The 16,480-nt window shown below is 44.4% G+C and overlaps 1 protein-coding gene across 2 annotated transcripts in view; it reads right to left on the reverse strand.

The window, feature by feature from the left end:
• The window catches only part of MTF1 (metal regulatory transcription factor 1), a 38,040-nt gene that overhangs the window by 13,817 nt on the left and 7,743 nt on the right, over positions 1 to 16,480 (reverse strand). For both annotated transcript variants that reach the window (XM_081818121.1, XM_081818120.1), the window contains exons 3-6: positions 7,818 to 8,056; positions 6,747 to 6,878; positions 4,124 to 4,197; positions 3,537 to 3,673 (exon numbers count right to left, since the gene is read on the reverse strand). In XM_081818121.1, coding sequence (XP_081674247.1) covers positions 3,537 to 3,673; positions 4,124 to 4,197; positions 6,747 to 6,878; positions 7,818 to 8,056 — 582 coding nt within the window. The remainder of the gene's footprint in view (positions 1 to 3,536; positions 3,674 to 4,123; positions 4,198 to 6,746; positions 6,879 to 7,817; positions 8,057 to 16,480) is intronic.

Below are 16,480 nucleotides of genomic sequence, written 5' to 3' on the forward strand. Positions count from 1 at the left end.
CCCACATTGGGCTCCCTGCTCAGCAGGGAGTCTTCTTCTCCCTCTCCCGCTCCCCCCTCTTGTGCTCTCTCTCTCTCAAAATAAAAATAAATAAAATCTTTAAAAAAAAAAAAAAAAAAGACTGACAGTGAACTGTCCAAAATCACATAGCTAATTAGCAGAAACACAAACCCAGTGCTGATGGGAACTCCACTACTGTATCGCTGTGTCCCCAGCATCCCAGGGATTCTTACTCAGCAGTACTGAGGACTTGCTTTCAAATACGACTGCCTCGGCTAACTCTGAACTCTGGATTCCTAGAATGCCAGCTGCAATTCACACACTTTAGGTGGTATCCCTGCTTACCTCATGGATCAGATGTTTCCATTCATACATGCATTCAACAAATAGTCACTGAGCGTCTACTATGTATTAGGAACTGTTCCAGGCCCAGGGATACAATAATGAACAAAACAAGGTCCCTGCCACCACAGAGCTTACATTGGGGCGGGGGTGTGTGTGTGACAAAATCCCCGAAGAATACAAGATGATGCTAAGTGCTACGGAGGGTAGAGGGAATAGGGAATGCCAGAGCAGGAGATGTCCTTTTATTAGATCAGAGGAGGCCTCTTAGGTAAGCTGGCATTTGAGCAGATACTGAAGGAAAGAGAGCATGGGCCATGCACATCTCTGGGAAAAGTGTTCGAAGCAGAGGGTACAGCAAGTACAAAGGCCTGGAGGCAGGAATGGGCTTCCCTTGTTTGAGGACTACAAAGAGGACAGTACAGTTAAATGAGAGAAAGAGAAGTAAATGAGGCCAGAGAAGTGACCAGACCAGAATCTATAGGGCCCTGTGGGCCACTGTAAGATTCTGACTTTTGCTCTAAGTGATGCAAGAAGCTACTGGAGAGTTATGAACAGAGAACAGACATTATTTGCCTTATGGTTTAGAAAGATTGCCCTGGGTGAAATAGGTAAACCAGTCTGTGTCAAGGCAGAGTGGGAGTAGGGAGAAGGAGAAAGGTGTGAGGAAGATCACTTAGTGGTTACCGCAGTAATCCAGAAAAAAGGTGACAGCAGCCTGAACAAAGTTATCAGAAATGATCAGATTCTACGTATATTCTCAAGGTAGAGCTGACAGACTTTGCTGGCAGATGTGGGATATGAGGGGAAAGAAAGCGGTATCAAGAACGACTCCAAGACTTTTGGTCTGTGCCACTAAAAACACAGAGGTACCATTTACTAAGGTGGGGACCTGTAGGTGGAGGAGGTTTGGACATATCAAATTTGAGAAGACTGATGTTTTCTGGGCTGAAGAGGGAGGCTGAATATATTGCTCTTCCTCAACTTACAGTGCAGCTACGTCCTGATAAACCCAGCCTAAGTTGAAAATGCACTGAATACCTAACCTTCTAAACATCACAGCTTAGCCTAGCCTACCTGAAACGTGCTCAGAACACTTACATTAGCCTATAATTGGGCAAAATAATTTAACACAAAGCTGATTTTATAACAAAGTGCTGACTAGCTCCTGTAACTGACTGAATACTGTACTGAAAGGGAAAAAACAGACCAGTTGAATGGGTCTGGAATAGTTGGAAGTGTTATCAGTTGTTTACCCTTGTGATTGCAGGGCTCACAGGGGGTTGTGGCTTGCTCCCACTGCCCAGCATCACAAGAGAGGATCATACAGCCTACTGTTAGGCCAGAAAAAGATTCAAATCAAAATTCAAAGTATGGTTTGTACTGAATGCATATCACTTTCACACCCATAAAATCAAACCACCCTAAGTGGGGCCTGTCTATACAAGGCTAGAGTTCAGGAAGAGATCCAGGCTGGAGATCTTTATTTAGGACTTAGAGGCAATCTAGATGGCATTGAAAGCCTGGGACGAGAGCAGCTTCCCTTTACTGGGGAATGAGCTGCGACCCAGAGAAGACGAGATCTGAGCACCATGCACTGGGGCGTCCCAGTGCTTAGGGGCTGTCACCAATTAAAGTGTCCTTGGATTGTCACATGAATGAGAAGATTGATCACGACTTAGTACAGGCAGCTTAGTAGACGAAGACTCTCGGATCTTCATGTTTTTATCTGGTTTTCCAGAAGAGGAAACTGAGGCACAAAGATGCCATTTGCCTAAGGGCATCCATCTGATCAGTAGCAGAGCCTGGATCTGAATTCAGGCAGCTGAGCTCCACAGGCCACAGCCGTCACAGCTAACGTTATTTTGCCTCTCACAACACAGGGGTCAAGAACCAGGCTCTGGAATCAGACTGCCTGTCTCAATTAGAGTAATTAAAAGCTTTGGATACTTAAGCAAGTCATTTAATTTCTCCTTGTCTCAAAAGTTTCATTACTGGTAATGTGGAGCTAATAACAGTATTGACCTCACAGAGCTCTTTTGAGTGAGATAATCCATATAAAAACACTTAGCACCGAATCTGGCACAAGGTAAACACTCAGTAAATGTTAGTTATTGTTACCAATAAGATACAGGGGCAGAATCTGTTTGAAGGGATCCTTTGCTATTTAAAAATTGGAAACCAGAGAATTAAAGTATGCTGTCTCTCCCCAAATCAAAATCGTATTACCTACTTCAGGTAAAAACCTCATTTTTCAAAAGGAGGTCAGTATGTTTCAGTTCCTTTATCTATGAAATAGTAAGATAATAATAATACTCACTTCCCAGGTCTAAGAGACATACATTAAGTGCCCAATATGTTAGAAGTAAGAACAGTAGGGGTGCCTGGGTGGCTCGGTCGGTTAAACATCTGACTCTTGATTTCCGCTCAGGTTGTGATCTCAGGGTTGTGAGATCGAGCCCCATACTGGGCTCCACAGTTAGTGGAGTTTGCTTCTCTCCCTCTCCCTCTGCCCCTCCCCATGTGCTGTCGCTCTCTCTCTCTCCCTCAAATAAATAAATAAATCTTAAAAAAAAAGAAGAAGAAGAAGAAGTAAAAACAGCAAATTTCTCCTAGGACCTCTCCAGAATGGAGCTGCAGAGGAGAGGGAAATATGGTAGAGGGGCTTGGCAAAGAACAGACCAACTGTCCAAAACTGCAGAAGAATGTTCTGTGGTTCAGCACCTCCCGTCAGTGGCTCTCAAACCTTCTGGCCTACAGACAGTTCAAAAGGGCAAGGAACCTTCCAGATTCTGCCTGGTTCTCCAATGATAGATTAAACAGATGTATGAAGCAAAGCATTAATTTGTGTTCCAAACTCAAGTACAGATGTACCATTTTGTAGACACAAATGAGAAAATAAGACCCTTTTAGAGCATCTGGCTGACCCATCTGAGACCTCTGGTTACAAGGCACCTCTTGCACCATATCTGATGGGAAGGAGGCAGAGCCGAATCAAAAGCTGAAGTACAGGGCGCCTGGTGAAATTTCTGGCTTGCACCATCCTGTCACAAAGACACAGATCTTGACCCTGATTTCTTCCCTCTCACTGACGGATACATAGAGAAGATGTTTTGACCTTTTATTTTGATATACAAACAACTGTTGCTGTTTCATGTTGCCCAGATCAAAACAAGGGACAAAACACCACGCACCTCTGATCCATTGTGATTTGGAAGTGCATTGTATGAATGTCCTTTGTTATCGTGACCTTTCATGTGACTTTTGAGACTGTACTGAGTGCTGAATGTTTTCTCACAGCCATTACTGGGGCAGAAAAAGGGTCTTTCACCTGCAAGAATGACAAATAGTGTTAATATTCCCATAGTCATTTCACTGGATTCAGACATCTACTTTTCCCTAACAGAGGGAAGTAAATATTCCTGAGGGTTCAGGTAACAGTTGTTACAAGTTGGACAAATTACATGTTAACCATTTCAGTCCTAAAACTGAATGTAGAACAAACATAGCCTGCCCTGGCAAGTTTAAAGAGAAGATATGTTTTTTCCCCCCTCAGCTTCTTCTTTTGAGAATCTCTGCACTGGTTTCATTTCTTCAGGTTGGATTCCTGAGTCCAACCTTTAGATCCTTTTACCTCTGGAAGAAACTCAAACATTATAGGTGAAGGCTAAGCTGATTAGGCTTGCTCCTTCCACGAAGCTCTACAGGTCCCAAGGGAAACACAGATATTTACTGGCTTGATGAAGGTTAAGAGGAAAACTACAAATCAGCCTAAACTCACCAGTATGTGTACGGACGTGAGTTTTAAGGTGGTGGCTTGCCGCGAACGCCTTCCCACAGCCATCATGATCACACCTAAGGAAGTTGTTTAAGCAAAAGAAACAGCAGTCATTAGGGAAACAGGTCTTTATCGTCACCATCTCTTATAAATACAAACTCAAACTAAAACACATGTTCAGAACACTGAGGTCTCATCGAGGAAATTGGTTTTAGAGATGGGAAATGGAGATAGGTCACTGGAAAAAGTGACAGATCTGGGAACAGAGGGAACTGATGATCCAGGATAAATATTTCTTGTCCTACAAGTAAGTCACATGTTGAGAGCTCTGACAATAAAAGTCTTTTGATGAATTACTTAACAGAATTCTATTGACGATCCAGAGCTGATATGGAAAATCTACTGCCAGTGGAATACCAGGGATGTCAATAGTGGGGACAGAGGCTCTCACAGAGGCAGGAGGCCTAAAATATAACACTACAACAAAATCAGTCCCAACTACATTGACCGTATAATATAGAATGTATAGTGGTTGTAATGACTTATTCATAATCTTCAGTGTCAAGATCCATTTCTTTCTCTTTTACTTTCTTGATAACCAGCGCTGGAAGTAATCTCTCCCTCCTGAGAACTCCTGAGGCATTTATCTATGTGCTTCTTTTATGGCATCTGCCATTTCCAATCTTATTTTATCTCTATGTGTATACATTTGTTATCTGTTCTCCTAGATTATAAACTCTTTGAGGGCAGGGTCCAAGTAGTCCTTTACATCTGCTGTAGTTCTTGCACACAGCAGGCATTCAGTAACTATTTATATGAATGAATGCATTTTCTTGTAAGCCAAAGTATTTTATTTCTTTAAATAGAAAGCTTCTCTGGAGCATTTTACTTCTTAATAATATATAATCATGTGTCTAAAGCTCCATCTAATATTCAAGAAAAATTAGCAGTTTTAATCATCAAAAAATGCATGTGAATGAACAGAAATTAGAGTCCCCTCAACAGCCCTATGGGGGAAAAGGTAACCCAAGCGTCGCAAAATGTGGAGAGTAACCAACTAGAATTTAAATACTCTTACTTTCAGGGGTACCTGGCTGGCTCAGTCAGTAGAGCATGCGACTCTTGATCTCAGGGTTTTGAGTTCAAGTCTCATGTTGGGCATACAGCTTACTTATTTACTTACTTACTAACTAACTAAATAAATACTCTTGCCGTTAGAGGGGCTATGACTCAGGAATGAATCTTTAATTTTATTATTTTTTAAAGATTTTATTTATTTATTAGACACAGCGAGAGAGGGAATACAAGCAGGGGGAGTGGGAGAGGGAGAAGCAGGCTTCCCACCGAGCAGGGAGCCCGATGCGGGGCTCGATCCCAGGATCCTAGGATCATGACCTGAGCCGAAGGCAGACGCTTAACGACTGAGCCACCCAGGCGCCCCCAAATCTTTAATTTTAAAACACCATTCCATTCAGTTGTTGTTTAAGAGTTGACTGCCCCTGAAGACAGGGGCACCATCTAAGGATCCTGATAAGGAGAGGGGGAAGGTAGCATATTTGATGCCATGTACGTAACAGCAGTCTCTCCTGCCACAATTCAGAGACAATGTTTATGGGCAAGTTTTCAATAATACATCTATATTATATTTAGGGGAAATCCTTACAAACTGATGATCTTATTTAAAAAGTCATATAGGGGCGCCTGGGTAGCTCAGTCGTTAAGCGTCTGCCTTCGGCTTGGGTCATGATCCCAGGGTCCTGGGATCAAGCCCCGCATCGGGCTCCCTGCTCCACGGGAAGCCTGCTTCTCCCTCTCCCACTCCCCCTGCTTGTGTTTCCTCTCTCGCTGTCTCTCTCTCTCTGTCAAATAAACAAATAAAATCTTTAAAATAAATAAATAAATAAGTAAATAAAAAAGTCATATAATCATCCCAAAGTTGTTTTTGAACCCCTACTGAACGCCCAGACCCACACTCTACACTATGAGCAGAGAAGAAGGTAGATGATACAAGTCCTTCCTTCAAGGTTACCCGTTTACACGTGGATGTATTAAATACACATACATACACATGTATATATAGACTGAAATACAGACAAAAATGGATGCTCCTATATGTGTGAATACACACGTATTACAAGGCAACAACTAAACAAGCCACAAAATAAAATACCTGCATTCTTACCCCTCATCTCCCCTCTCATGGTCTTCTCTCCCCACCTCGATTTTTAGGTAGCTCTCCCTTCCGTTGTGCTCAAAGTCGTTTGAGCACCTTGGTCTCATGTACTGTCTGGTTACTGGGGGTTTCTTTCTCACCAGACTACGTGCCCAAGAGAAGAGCGTGTGTCTTGGTATTTCTCTAGCACTGATAAAAGTGCCTCCCACCTTAAGTGAGTTTCAACAACTGCTCGTTGAAAAAGGGAAAGCATGAGGCGGAAAGGCTACCACCAGAGTCCAGAGTAAGGATGCTCTTAGAACCCATCGCCACGCCTCCCGTGTGCGGCAGTTGGTTGTAGCTGCCAAAGAACTAGCGGAGGGAATTTTCTTTCCGCTTTGAAAAATGTCAGGGCCACATGAAGACACCCAGCTGCAACCTGGTCAGCGACAAACAGACGACAGTAAGACTTACCGAAATGGCTTTTCTCCTGTATGGGTTCGAATGTGCTTCCTCAGATCACTGAGTGTGGTGAAGTACTTGCTGCAGCCTTCGGATTCACAGTTAAACGTTTTCCCTGTGTGAAGCCTCTGATGTGCTTTCAGCCTGCGAGACAGTCCAGAGACAAAGTCCCTCTGTCATTTGCATAATGTACGACAGAGCTTCCCCTCCCATGTCAGCTTAATGTGCTTCAGGATCCAGTGCCTAAGAATTCCACATCCATAATATATTAGTATGCAAAATTTTTTGCTTGAAGAGAAATTCAGAGAAGTATGTAGCCTAGTGGTAGGAGTGTGACTGTGCAGCCAGACTGCCTGGGACTCAAATCCTGGTCCCACTTCCTATTGGATGGGGGAGCCTCGAGCCAGTTACAAAACCTCTCTGTGCTTCCACTTACGTATCAGCTCTGTGAGGATTAGAACTCAGGACAGTGCTTAGCACACGGTGAGTGCTTCCTAAGCGTTAGCTATTGCCACGTTTGTTATTTTAGACCCAAAGTTGAAGACTAATAGAAGTCTCCTGATACAAACGTGTACAAGAGAACTGGCTAACGAGTGGTAGAAAAAAGTTATCTTCAAGGTGAGGAAGGAAAGAAAATGACAGAAGCCTCTGTACAAGACCCTGAGCCAAGGGGAGGCAACAGTACAAGTATTAAAATCCCCAGGCCAGTATGTCACTCCCGGAGATACAAATCTGAACACGAATGTACTATCCTTTTTAACCAACCCCATATACGTCAATCTTTAAGTAACAAGTTCCTCCAGCGAATTTTAAACATTTGAGAGCACAGCTGTGCTCTTTATTTTTTAATTTTATTTTTTTAAGTAGGCTCCATGCCCAGCGTGGAGCCCAGCACGGGGCTTGAACTCACGACCCTGAGATCAAGACCTAAGCTGAGACCAAGAGTCGGACGCTTAACGAACTGAGCCACCCAGGCGCGCCCCAGCTGTGCCCTTTAAAGCGCTGGAATTGCCCATCTGCACAGGGCAAGGAGAGGGCTCTGCAATCACAAGGCCAGGGACAGGGGTTGGAGGAGAGGCCAACCTGTACAGCGTGTTGAACGCCTTCTCACAGCCCTGCACGTCGCACTCAAATGGCTTCTCCTTCGTGTGCACTCGCACATGGATCCTGAGGCTGTAGGAGGTGAGGAAGGCCTTGCCACAGCCCTCCTGATTGCAGACAAAGGTGTACTCTCCTCGGTGAGTCTTCTGGTGGGTGCGCAGGTTGCCTGCTGTGCTGTAGGTGCGGGGACAGCCCTCAAAGGTGCACTGGTACCGCTTTACCTGGCAGACAAAGGACACCTCATCAATAGGACAGAAGAGCTGCCCAGGGCCTAACTCCCCCCAGAGCCTGGCTCCCAGGAAATGTCGGTATCATAAACACAGAAAACAACCTCTAACAACAAAGTGGGGAAATCTTCCCCTTGATCAAATCACGCCAGAACAATAAATAATAAGTCACAGGGATGAGATAAGCTTGTAGGCAGATGAATATTCTAAATGAATATACTAAGGGGGGTTTTCAAACTCTAGCATACATCTAGCATCTAAAGGTGGGCCCACACTGTTACAGTTACCTATACTGAAATAACATTTTGGGGTTTTTTTTTTTTTTAAATTTATTTATTTATTTTAGGAAGAGAGAGAGAGAGACTGAGACTGTGTGTGCAGGGGGGAGGACAGAGAGAGTCTTAAGCAGACTCCCCACTGAGCACGGAGACTGACACGGGGCTCGATCTCATGACCCTGAGATCGAAATCAAGACTTGGACACTTAACGACTACACCACCCAGGCGTCCCTTGACTTTGTTTTAAGGCTTGATTAAACACCCTGCTTTATGGCACCCCACCTTGATTGGAATTGACCAATGTTAAACTGGGTCTAAAACATCCTGACATTGACATACTCAGTCATCAAGCAGTATCTCCCTAGCATAGTTTCCACTGCAAAGTTTCAAGTCTATGAAATGAAAATACTGTATCGTGAAATTCTTGGAGTATTTGCTGGTATGACATTTCTCAAAATGCCAGCCTCTCGGTTTCACTTTCACCGCCAAACTTCTTGAGAGGGTGGCATACATGTGTGCCTCCCTCTCCCTCGATGCCCACATATTCCTTAACAACTTGGCAAGCTGGTTTCACTGCAGGAAATTATTCTCTTGCACTTCCCAGTGGCCAAACCCTTCCATCCTTCTCCATTTGCCTTCACTTATTTGCAAACCTCTTGCATCGCCCTCCCCTCCTGAAAACTTGTCCTTCACAGCACAGCAATCCCACAGGGCTCTCTTTATCTTCTTCTCCTCGAAGCCACGCCTTTCCCTTCACCTTGATATGTAGGTTTATTCTGGAACTTATCTCTCCCCTCCCATGCCTGCCCGGTGCAAGGGAAGCAGCCTTAGATGTGGCTGGAGGAGACTGAATTTCTGGCACTTACGTTCAAGACCTTCCGCAACTCATTTTGCTTTTCTGAGCCTCAGTTCTTTATTTCTCAAATGAGTATTAATGCCTACCCTGCCTGTCTCATGTGCTGTGGAGTGGAACGAAATGAGATCAAACATTTGTGAAAATACGTGGTGAATGATCTGATGCTGTACACACCAGGGTGCTAGTATTGTCTCCTCTTCAGCTTTCGCCAACATCTTCATCCTTTGACCCGACCTTGCTCCAAAGCCAGTCCACATCTCCAACTACACTATTAGTATTCATTCCACAGTTACTGAACTCTCAGGTCCCAGGCAACAAGCTAGATACCGTATCAGATAAACAAGTGAACAAGACAAAAATCTCTGCTTTTAAGGAGTGCCAATTTTAAGGAGGCATATGTGCACAAATTATTATAAACTATGCTGAGCCCAACAACAGATATTTGCCCAAGGTGCCTAGGGAATATAAAAAAGGGAAACCTAACTCTTCCTGGAAAGACTAGAAGTAGTAAAAGGCTCAGAAGCTGAGGTCCTCTCTCTGAAGTGTTTTTTTCACTTGCCTGTCTGTTGTAGGGATAAACTGAAAATGTGTTCCTCAGACAAACCAGGAAGAGAAGGGCAGTCTAGAAAGTGGTGACACAGGGTGCCTGGGTGGCTCAGTAGGTTAAGCATCTGACTTCAGCTCAGGTCATGATCTCAGGGTTGTGAGATCGAGACATCAGGCTCCCTGCTCAGTGGGGAGTCCGCTTTTCCCTTTCCATCAGCACCCCCTCTCAAATAAAAAAAAAGAGGTGACACCTTGGGAACTGCATGGAAAGAGGAATGAGTGTGCTGGTACAGTGAACCACAAACATACCTGCAGTACATAAGAGGCTATAAGGAGAAGGATCTAGAAAAATAAGGTGAGGCCTCCTTAGTCAAGCTATGGAGTAGAAGAATAGGACAATGGAGGCTCACCAATGGATTTCAACCAAAAGAGCAACATATCAGATCTGCAGTTTAGGAGAGATCCTTCTGGTAGCCTAGTGGAAGATGGACTGGAAGGGTAAGAGAACAGAAGAAGGCATAGAGACTAAGAGAAGAGGGACAATAGTCCAGGAGGGGATGAGAAGAACCTGAATGAGGACGTGAGAGTGGACAGTATGAGAAAGGAATTCCAGAGAAATTAAAGGGGGAGGAATGACTGGCCATAGTGGCAACTGGGTGCAGAGAAGCAGAAGGGGTTAGGGAGAGGCAAAGTAGAGGTCAAGAGTATGGCCTGGATGACTAAACAGATGGTCACATCACCAAGCTGGGGCTGAATGGAGGGTGGAGAAGAGATCATGAGTTGGCTTTGAGGTGGTGCGAGGACTTCCAGGTAGAAACTTCTAGTAGATAGACATACAGGCTGCAAGCTGAAAGGAAAGCCTACGGCAGGAGTCATCAGTACACGTAGATGACTTAACCTATAGCAGGCTCTGGTTCAAGCCCAGCTCTGCCACTTATTCTGTAACCTTGGGAAAATTACTTAAGTGCACTAAGCCTCACTTTGCTTATCTATAACATGGAGAAAACAAAACCTATGTTTTTAGGTTTGTTGTAAGGATCAAGAATAATTTGTGTAAAGCATTTAAATATGGTGACAGGCGTATCATAGGCATACAATAAAATAATAGCTCTTGTAAGAGGACAAAGGCTAGACCTTGGAAAGTCACCAATGTGTAAGGTGCTGGTAAAAGAAGAGAAGCCACTGACAGGTGAGTGGGGGGAGGGGAGGGGAAAACAGGAAGAGATGCCAAGGAGAACGATGGCACAGAAGCCAACAGAAAAAGGATCTCAAGGAAAAAGAATGATCCAAACATGAAATGTCCAAGAAAATAAGGAAGACAGGACTGAGGCAACTCCTGGATCCAACAGCTAGGAATCACTAATGGCTTAGCAAGGCTAGTTTTAATGGACTGCTGGGGCCCGAAGTCTGGAGGAAGGTGAATAAACCAAAGGTGAAGTGGAGGTAAAGATGAGAGATGGACAGCAGCAGCAAGAGAGGGGGCTTCTGAGTTGATGAGGATTTCTTTCTTTCTTTCTTTTTTTTTTTTTGAGTAGGGTAGGTCCTGAGCATATTTGGAAGGAGAAAGGTCCCGGAAAAAAAGAGAAGCTGAGGATCTGAGAGGAATATAAAAAAGAGAAGGGTATTTAAAAGGCTAGTGGAGGGGCGCCTGGGTGGCTCAGTCGTTAAGCATCTGCCTTCGGCCCAGGTTATGATCCCAGGGTCCTGGGATCGAGCCCCGCATCGGGCTCCCTGCTCCACGGGAAGCCTGCTTCTCCCTCTCCCACTCTCCCTGCTTGTGTTCCCTCTTCTCGCTGTGTCTCTCTCTATCAAATAAATAAAATCTTAAAATTAATTAATTAATTAATAAAAGGCTAGTGGAGGGAAAAATCTCAGGTGGGAAGAGGGACAGGCAACTTGAGAGCAGAGAGGGACTGAGGTAAGGACAGGTGTGTTCAAGGGTGTACAAGGTTTCCATAAAGGGCCAAATGGTACATATTTAAGGCTTTGTGGGCCATGCAGACTCTGTTCCAACCACTCGACCCTGCTGCTATTATGTGAAAGTAGCCATAGACAATATATAAATGGACAAGCCAGGCTGTGCTGCAGAAAAACTTTATTTATGGACAGTGGAATTTGAATTTCATATCATTTTCATATATCACGAAATACTGTTCTTGTTCTGATTTAAAACAAATCATTTAAAAATGTAAAAACCACTCTACAAACACAGGCATCTGGATGGACTGGGCCTGTGGGCCACCGTTTGCCAAACCCTAAAACCTGTGGGTGTGGGGAAGGGAGGAGCCCTAACTCCTCCCGTCTCCCCTCCCACTCCTTGTCTCATCTGTCCAACCCCCAACACAATCTTGCACAAGTGCTCCCTCACTTTTCATTCCACAGCCTTCCCACTACTACACAGGAGGTGCTCCGTCAACCCTTGATGACAGCAGAATGACTGACCCCGAAGTCCAGGCGTTTTCGTGTCTCAGTGCCTACATCTGAAGCCAATCGTTCCCAGATTTGTTCTACAATGTATTCTCCACACGCCACCTCTATGCTCAGATGCGAACGTCCCTTCGCCTGATATTCAAGGTCCCCCCGTAGGTGTCTTCTGCTTTCTCCCCTGTGACTCCATCACCAGCCCAACAGGAGGCTCTGTTTGGGCCCACAGGCAACAGGACCCCCCCCCTTCCCTAATCGCCACAATGAGTCCCCACTTGCCTGCCTCTGCTCTCTCCATTCTCTCTGCTGGAAGTGCCTGCTTCCTTCTCTGCTTTTCTGAGTCTCTCTCTTCCTTCCCTTCAGGCCTCACTACCTCCAAGGCGCTCCAGGATCAACACACGACGAAGTGACAGTGCCCTTCTCTGAATTCCAATCATATTAAACTATACCACTTATTTGGCACTTAGCCTGTGTTGTTAATTTTCCTCTCGTGCCTATATCCTGATTTCCCATCAAGACTGAAAACCTCTTTGGTTCTGCCAGGCAGAGATTTCAAAATAGTCACCGACCAGGAAGGAGAAGTGGACCGTGGCTGCAGCAATAAAAGAGTAGCATGTCTCAATCAGAGCGCGTCAACAATGGCAGCTGATAAGAGCAGACTCTCATTCTTAGGATGCGACAGCAGTTGGTCACTTTATAAGGAACAGTGCAATCAATCATTAACTACCCCTCCTTGTCTCCTTGCCCGGCCAACCCTACTCCCATCCAGGATTTTCACTTGGCCAACTCAAGCTTCCATTAAAAGCTCCTTCCTCAAGGAACTGTTTTACATCATTAGCTCTTTGGTTGGTGGGCACGGCAGTAGCTGGAGAACATGAGGCACTAAATAACTAACTAAATAACTACTTGTTGAGTTAAATGCAGGAATGGCTACTCTCCTGGTGGACTGTAGGCTCCATGAGAGCAGGGCCCACGTCTGTCTCAGTCACAGCCTCAGGGTCTAGCCTGGTGGAGGAGTGGCACCACATTCATATTTGTTGAATGAATGAAGGATTGATTACACAAACAAACAAAAACAAACCAGCAGGACTTAATATTGAGGAAAGTAGTGACAAAGGGTGACAAATGACAAAGGAAGGATGGTCAGCTAGGTCAAATGTAGCAGAGATGACTATTGAAGCATTTCTTGGGTTCACCTGACTCACCAGATCCTAAGCGCCCCAGCAAGATTAGCTTCACTGGAGGGGTAGGACTAGAAGCCAGAATGTCACAGGCTGAGAAGTCAGGGAAAAGCAAGAAACTAAAGACCATGAATATAACTACTCTTTCAAGGAACTTGGCTGAGAAGAGAGAGGAGAGAAAGTTGGGAAAGGACAGAGACTGGGGAAGGTATTTGTGTTTAAAGGTAGGGGAGACAGGTTGACTGACAAAGCCAATGCGTGCTCCCCGATAACGTGCTGAATAGACGAGTAATCTCTTACCCCATCAGGAGGGAGGCCGGAAATGGAATTCATTATTCTGGGTCTTTCAGAATCGTTTTTAAACAGCACCAAATTTCACAAAAGGGATAACTAAACCTCCTCAAACTGGATCCAAACAGGAAGTTGCAAAAAACATGTAAGTTTTCATGGTTACAGAGAAGAGGTATTGCAACATATGGTACATTTAAATACAAGTAAGGTTTATCATGATTTCAAAAAATTATGTCACAGGGATTATACTGTCCAAGGTGCCAGGCATACAGAAAAAACAGTCCCTGCTCTCAAGGAGCTCAATGTCAAGAGGAGAATCAAACAGACAGACAAGACCAATACGATATGAGAAGTTGTGCTGATAATGGATGTGAGAATAGAAGTACAGGGAAAAGCATCTAACTTAGACTTGGAGGCCACTGAGAAAGGCTTCTCAAAGGAAGTTATGCTCAAGCTGAATCTAAAGAAAGAGGTGATGCATAACTCACCTCTCAAAATTAACTAGCATTATGTATAATATGAACGTAAATGTCACTGACGATTCCACTGGATAATAAAGAATGCGTTTCTCTAAAAGAGCTGAAGAATTGCACCACTTTAACTTTCCTGTGTGGCCTCTAACACTTGTTGATTACTAAGGTAAGGAGCATGGAGGGGTGCAGAGTAGGCTCATTGAGGATGGGGTCTAATGTTATAATGGGCAAGAAGCATGAGCTTTCAGAGAACTGACAGCGGTTTACAAGATGTTCTGAGTAGTTCTAGAATAGAGAAATAGTTAACAAAGATGACTGCCTGGTTAAGTCAACAGAATCAGAGAAGGAAAGGTAAATGAGACAAGCAAAAATGAGAAAATTCAACACTGGACTCCAGGAGACAAAAGCTTAAAAATTTTCAGAAAGGAAAAAAGGCTGGGTTTCTGCTGGAGGAAAAAGAAACGAGAGACCAGGAGAACTAGATTTGACCCTCCTTACCAGCCCCTTACTCAGTGAGGAAAAGGAGTCTCTGGCCCTGAGCATCCAGTGCATGAAGGTTCTCACAAGTCAACGACTGGCCTGGCCTCAGTGGCTGTGGGAGCTGTCCGTTCCTCCCCAATGCTGGAGACTTCCCACCCCTCTCCCCAATACCGCCTCTGTTCCCAGGCAGGCACTGATCTCACTTCTTCTACTCTACAGTGTGCAACCACAGAGCTCAGAGTGGAAGTGGGAGAGCTCTGACTGACCTCATTGCTTCATCGGGCCTCGCACTGCCCACCCCACCAGAGCTGGAGTCACACAGCACTTCCCACACCTCAGCCTTTTACACTCGCAGAACTAACGCCTTCCTGCTGCCCCTTTCCACGGCTAACAGGCCTCGGTGGCTGAGTTTCCCCTGTCTTTACAAAGGTGGTGTGTTATGTCCGAACAGCACAGGCTTTGGCATCCAGAACATCCTCAGTTCAAACCTCATTTCTGCCACTTGCTAGTTGTTTGTTTCTAAGCCTGTTTTCTTCATCTGTAAAATGAGGGCTAATAGTACCTATTCTATAAATTGTTATGAAGATCAAATACGAAGCTATGCTGAAGCCCCTCACACAGTGACTAGTATACAGCAGGCGCTCAGCAGATGCTAGCCGTCTTACCCTCTCACCACCACCAGCATGACTGGAGTCCTCATTCTTTAGCTCTAAGGGCCCTCAGCTTATAAAATAAGTCATGGGGATGTAGCGCACACCATGATGACTACAGTTAATGGTATATCATATTGTGTATTTGAAAACTGCTAAGAGAGTAGGTCTTAAAAGTTCTCATCATAAGAAAAAAATCTACAACTATGTGTGATGACAAGACTTCTTGTGGGGGTCATTTCACAATGTACACAAATACTGAATCACTACATTGTGTATCCGAAACTAATATAATGTTACATGTCGATTATCCCTCAATTAAAAAGGTGTTTTTGTTTTTTTTTTTAAATGAGCCCTCAGCTTTTGCCTGGTGCTCCAACTGCCCACCAATGGAAGTAACTTCCAGTGGCCGGGTGCTAAGGAAGTCAAATGGAACAGATTACCTGTGGCAAGGGCTGGTGTTCACAGAACCCAAAGGACTACAAACATGTTGTCCTGATTATAAACGGTGGTTCACATTCTGTAGCGATATTAATACAACAGCTCAGCTAATTAGGGGTTACTGGGACTTCTGCAGGCTATCCTGGAACCCAATCACAATTTATAACCTTGTTTTAAGGAGAAAATGCTTCCCAAAGAGTTCCTAACAAAGGCCATTTTAACCTCTTCTTAAACAGGAGATTACCTCTGAACCTCCTTCAAGAACCACATGGGCCTACAAGGGACGGAGAGTAAATGAGCATTCACTGAACAACCATGATGATCCAGACACTGTGCTAAATGTTTTTTGCACATACTGTTGTATATTTATGTATGAATAAATCTCATTTAATCTTCACAAAATGCAATGGGGTATTTTTATTTCAATTTTACAAAAGAGGAAACAGAGCAGCTTGCCCAAGGCCACACAGAATAAGCCAGAGCAAAGATGGAACCTAAGTCTAAATTATCCCTTTGCACATCACAGAAGAAACAATTTCAAGAACAGGATTGATTTAAATAAGAGAAAAACATTAAAATTTGGGCTCTTTCTCCAATGTCCTACACTACCAAAATGTTAGCAATACCCAACAGGTACAGCTCATATAAAATGTAAATTTGAGACCTGTTATTCCTGCAGCACCATGCTATAAAACCAGTATGTACACAAAACCACTCTGTTCCTCTTTGGGCGCCTGGGTGGCTCAGATGGTTAAGCGTCTGCCTTCGGCTCAGGTCATGATCCCAGGGTCCTGGGAT

The sequence above is a fragment of the Leptonychotes weddellii genome, chromosome 4, assembly GCF_054177405.1.
Source record: "Leptonychotes weddellii isolate Sample4059 chromosome 4, ASM5417740v2, whole genome shotgun sequence".
Taxonomy (NCBI): Eukaryota; Metazoa; Chordata; class Mammalia; order Carnivora; family Phocidae; genus Leptonychotes; species Leptonychotes weddellii.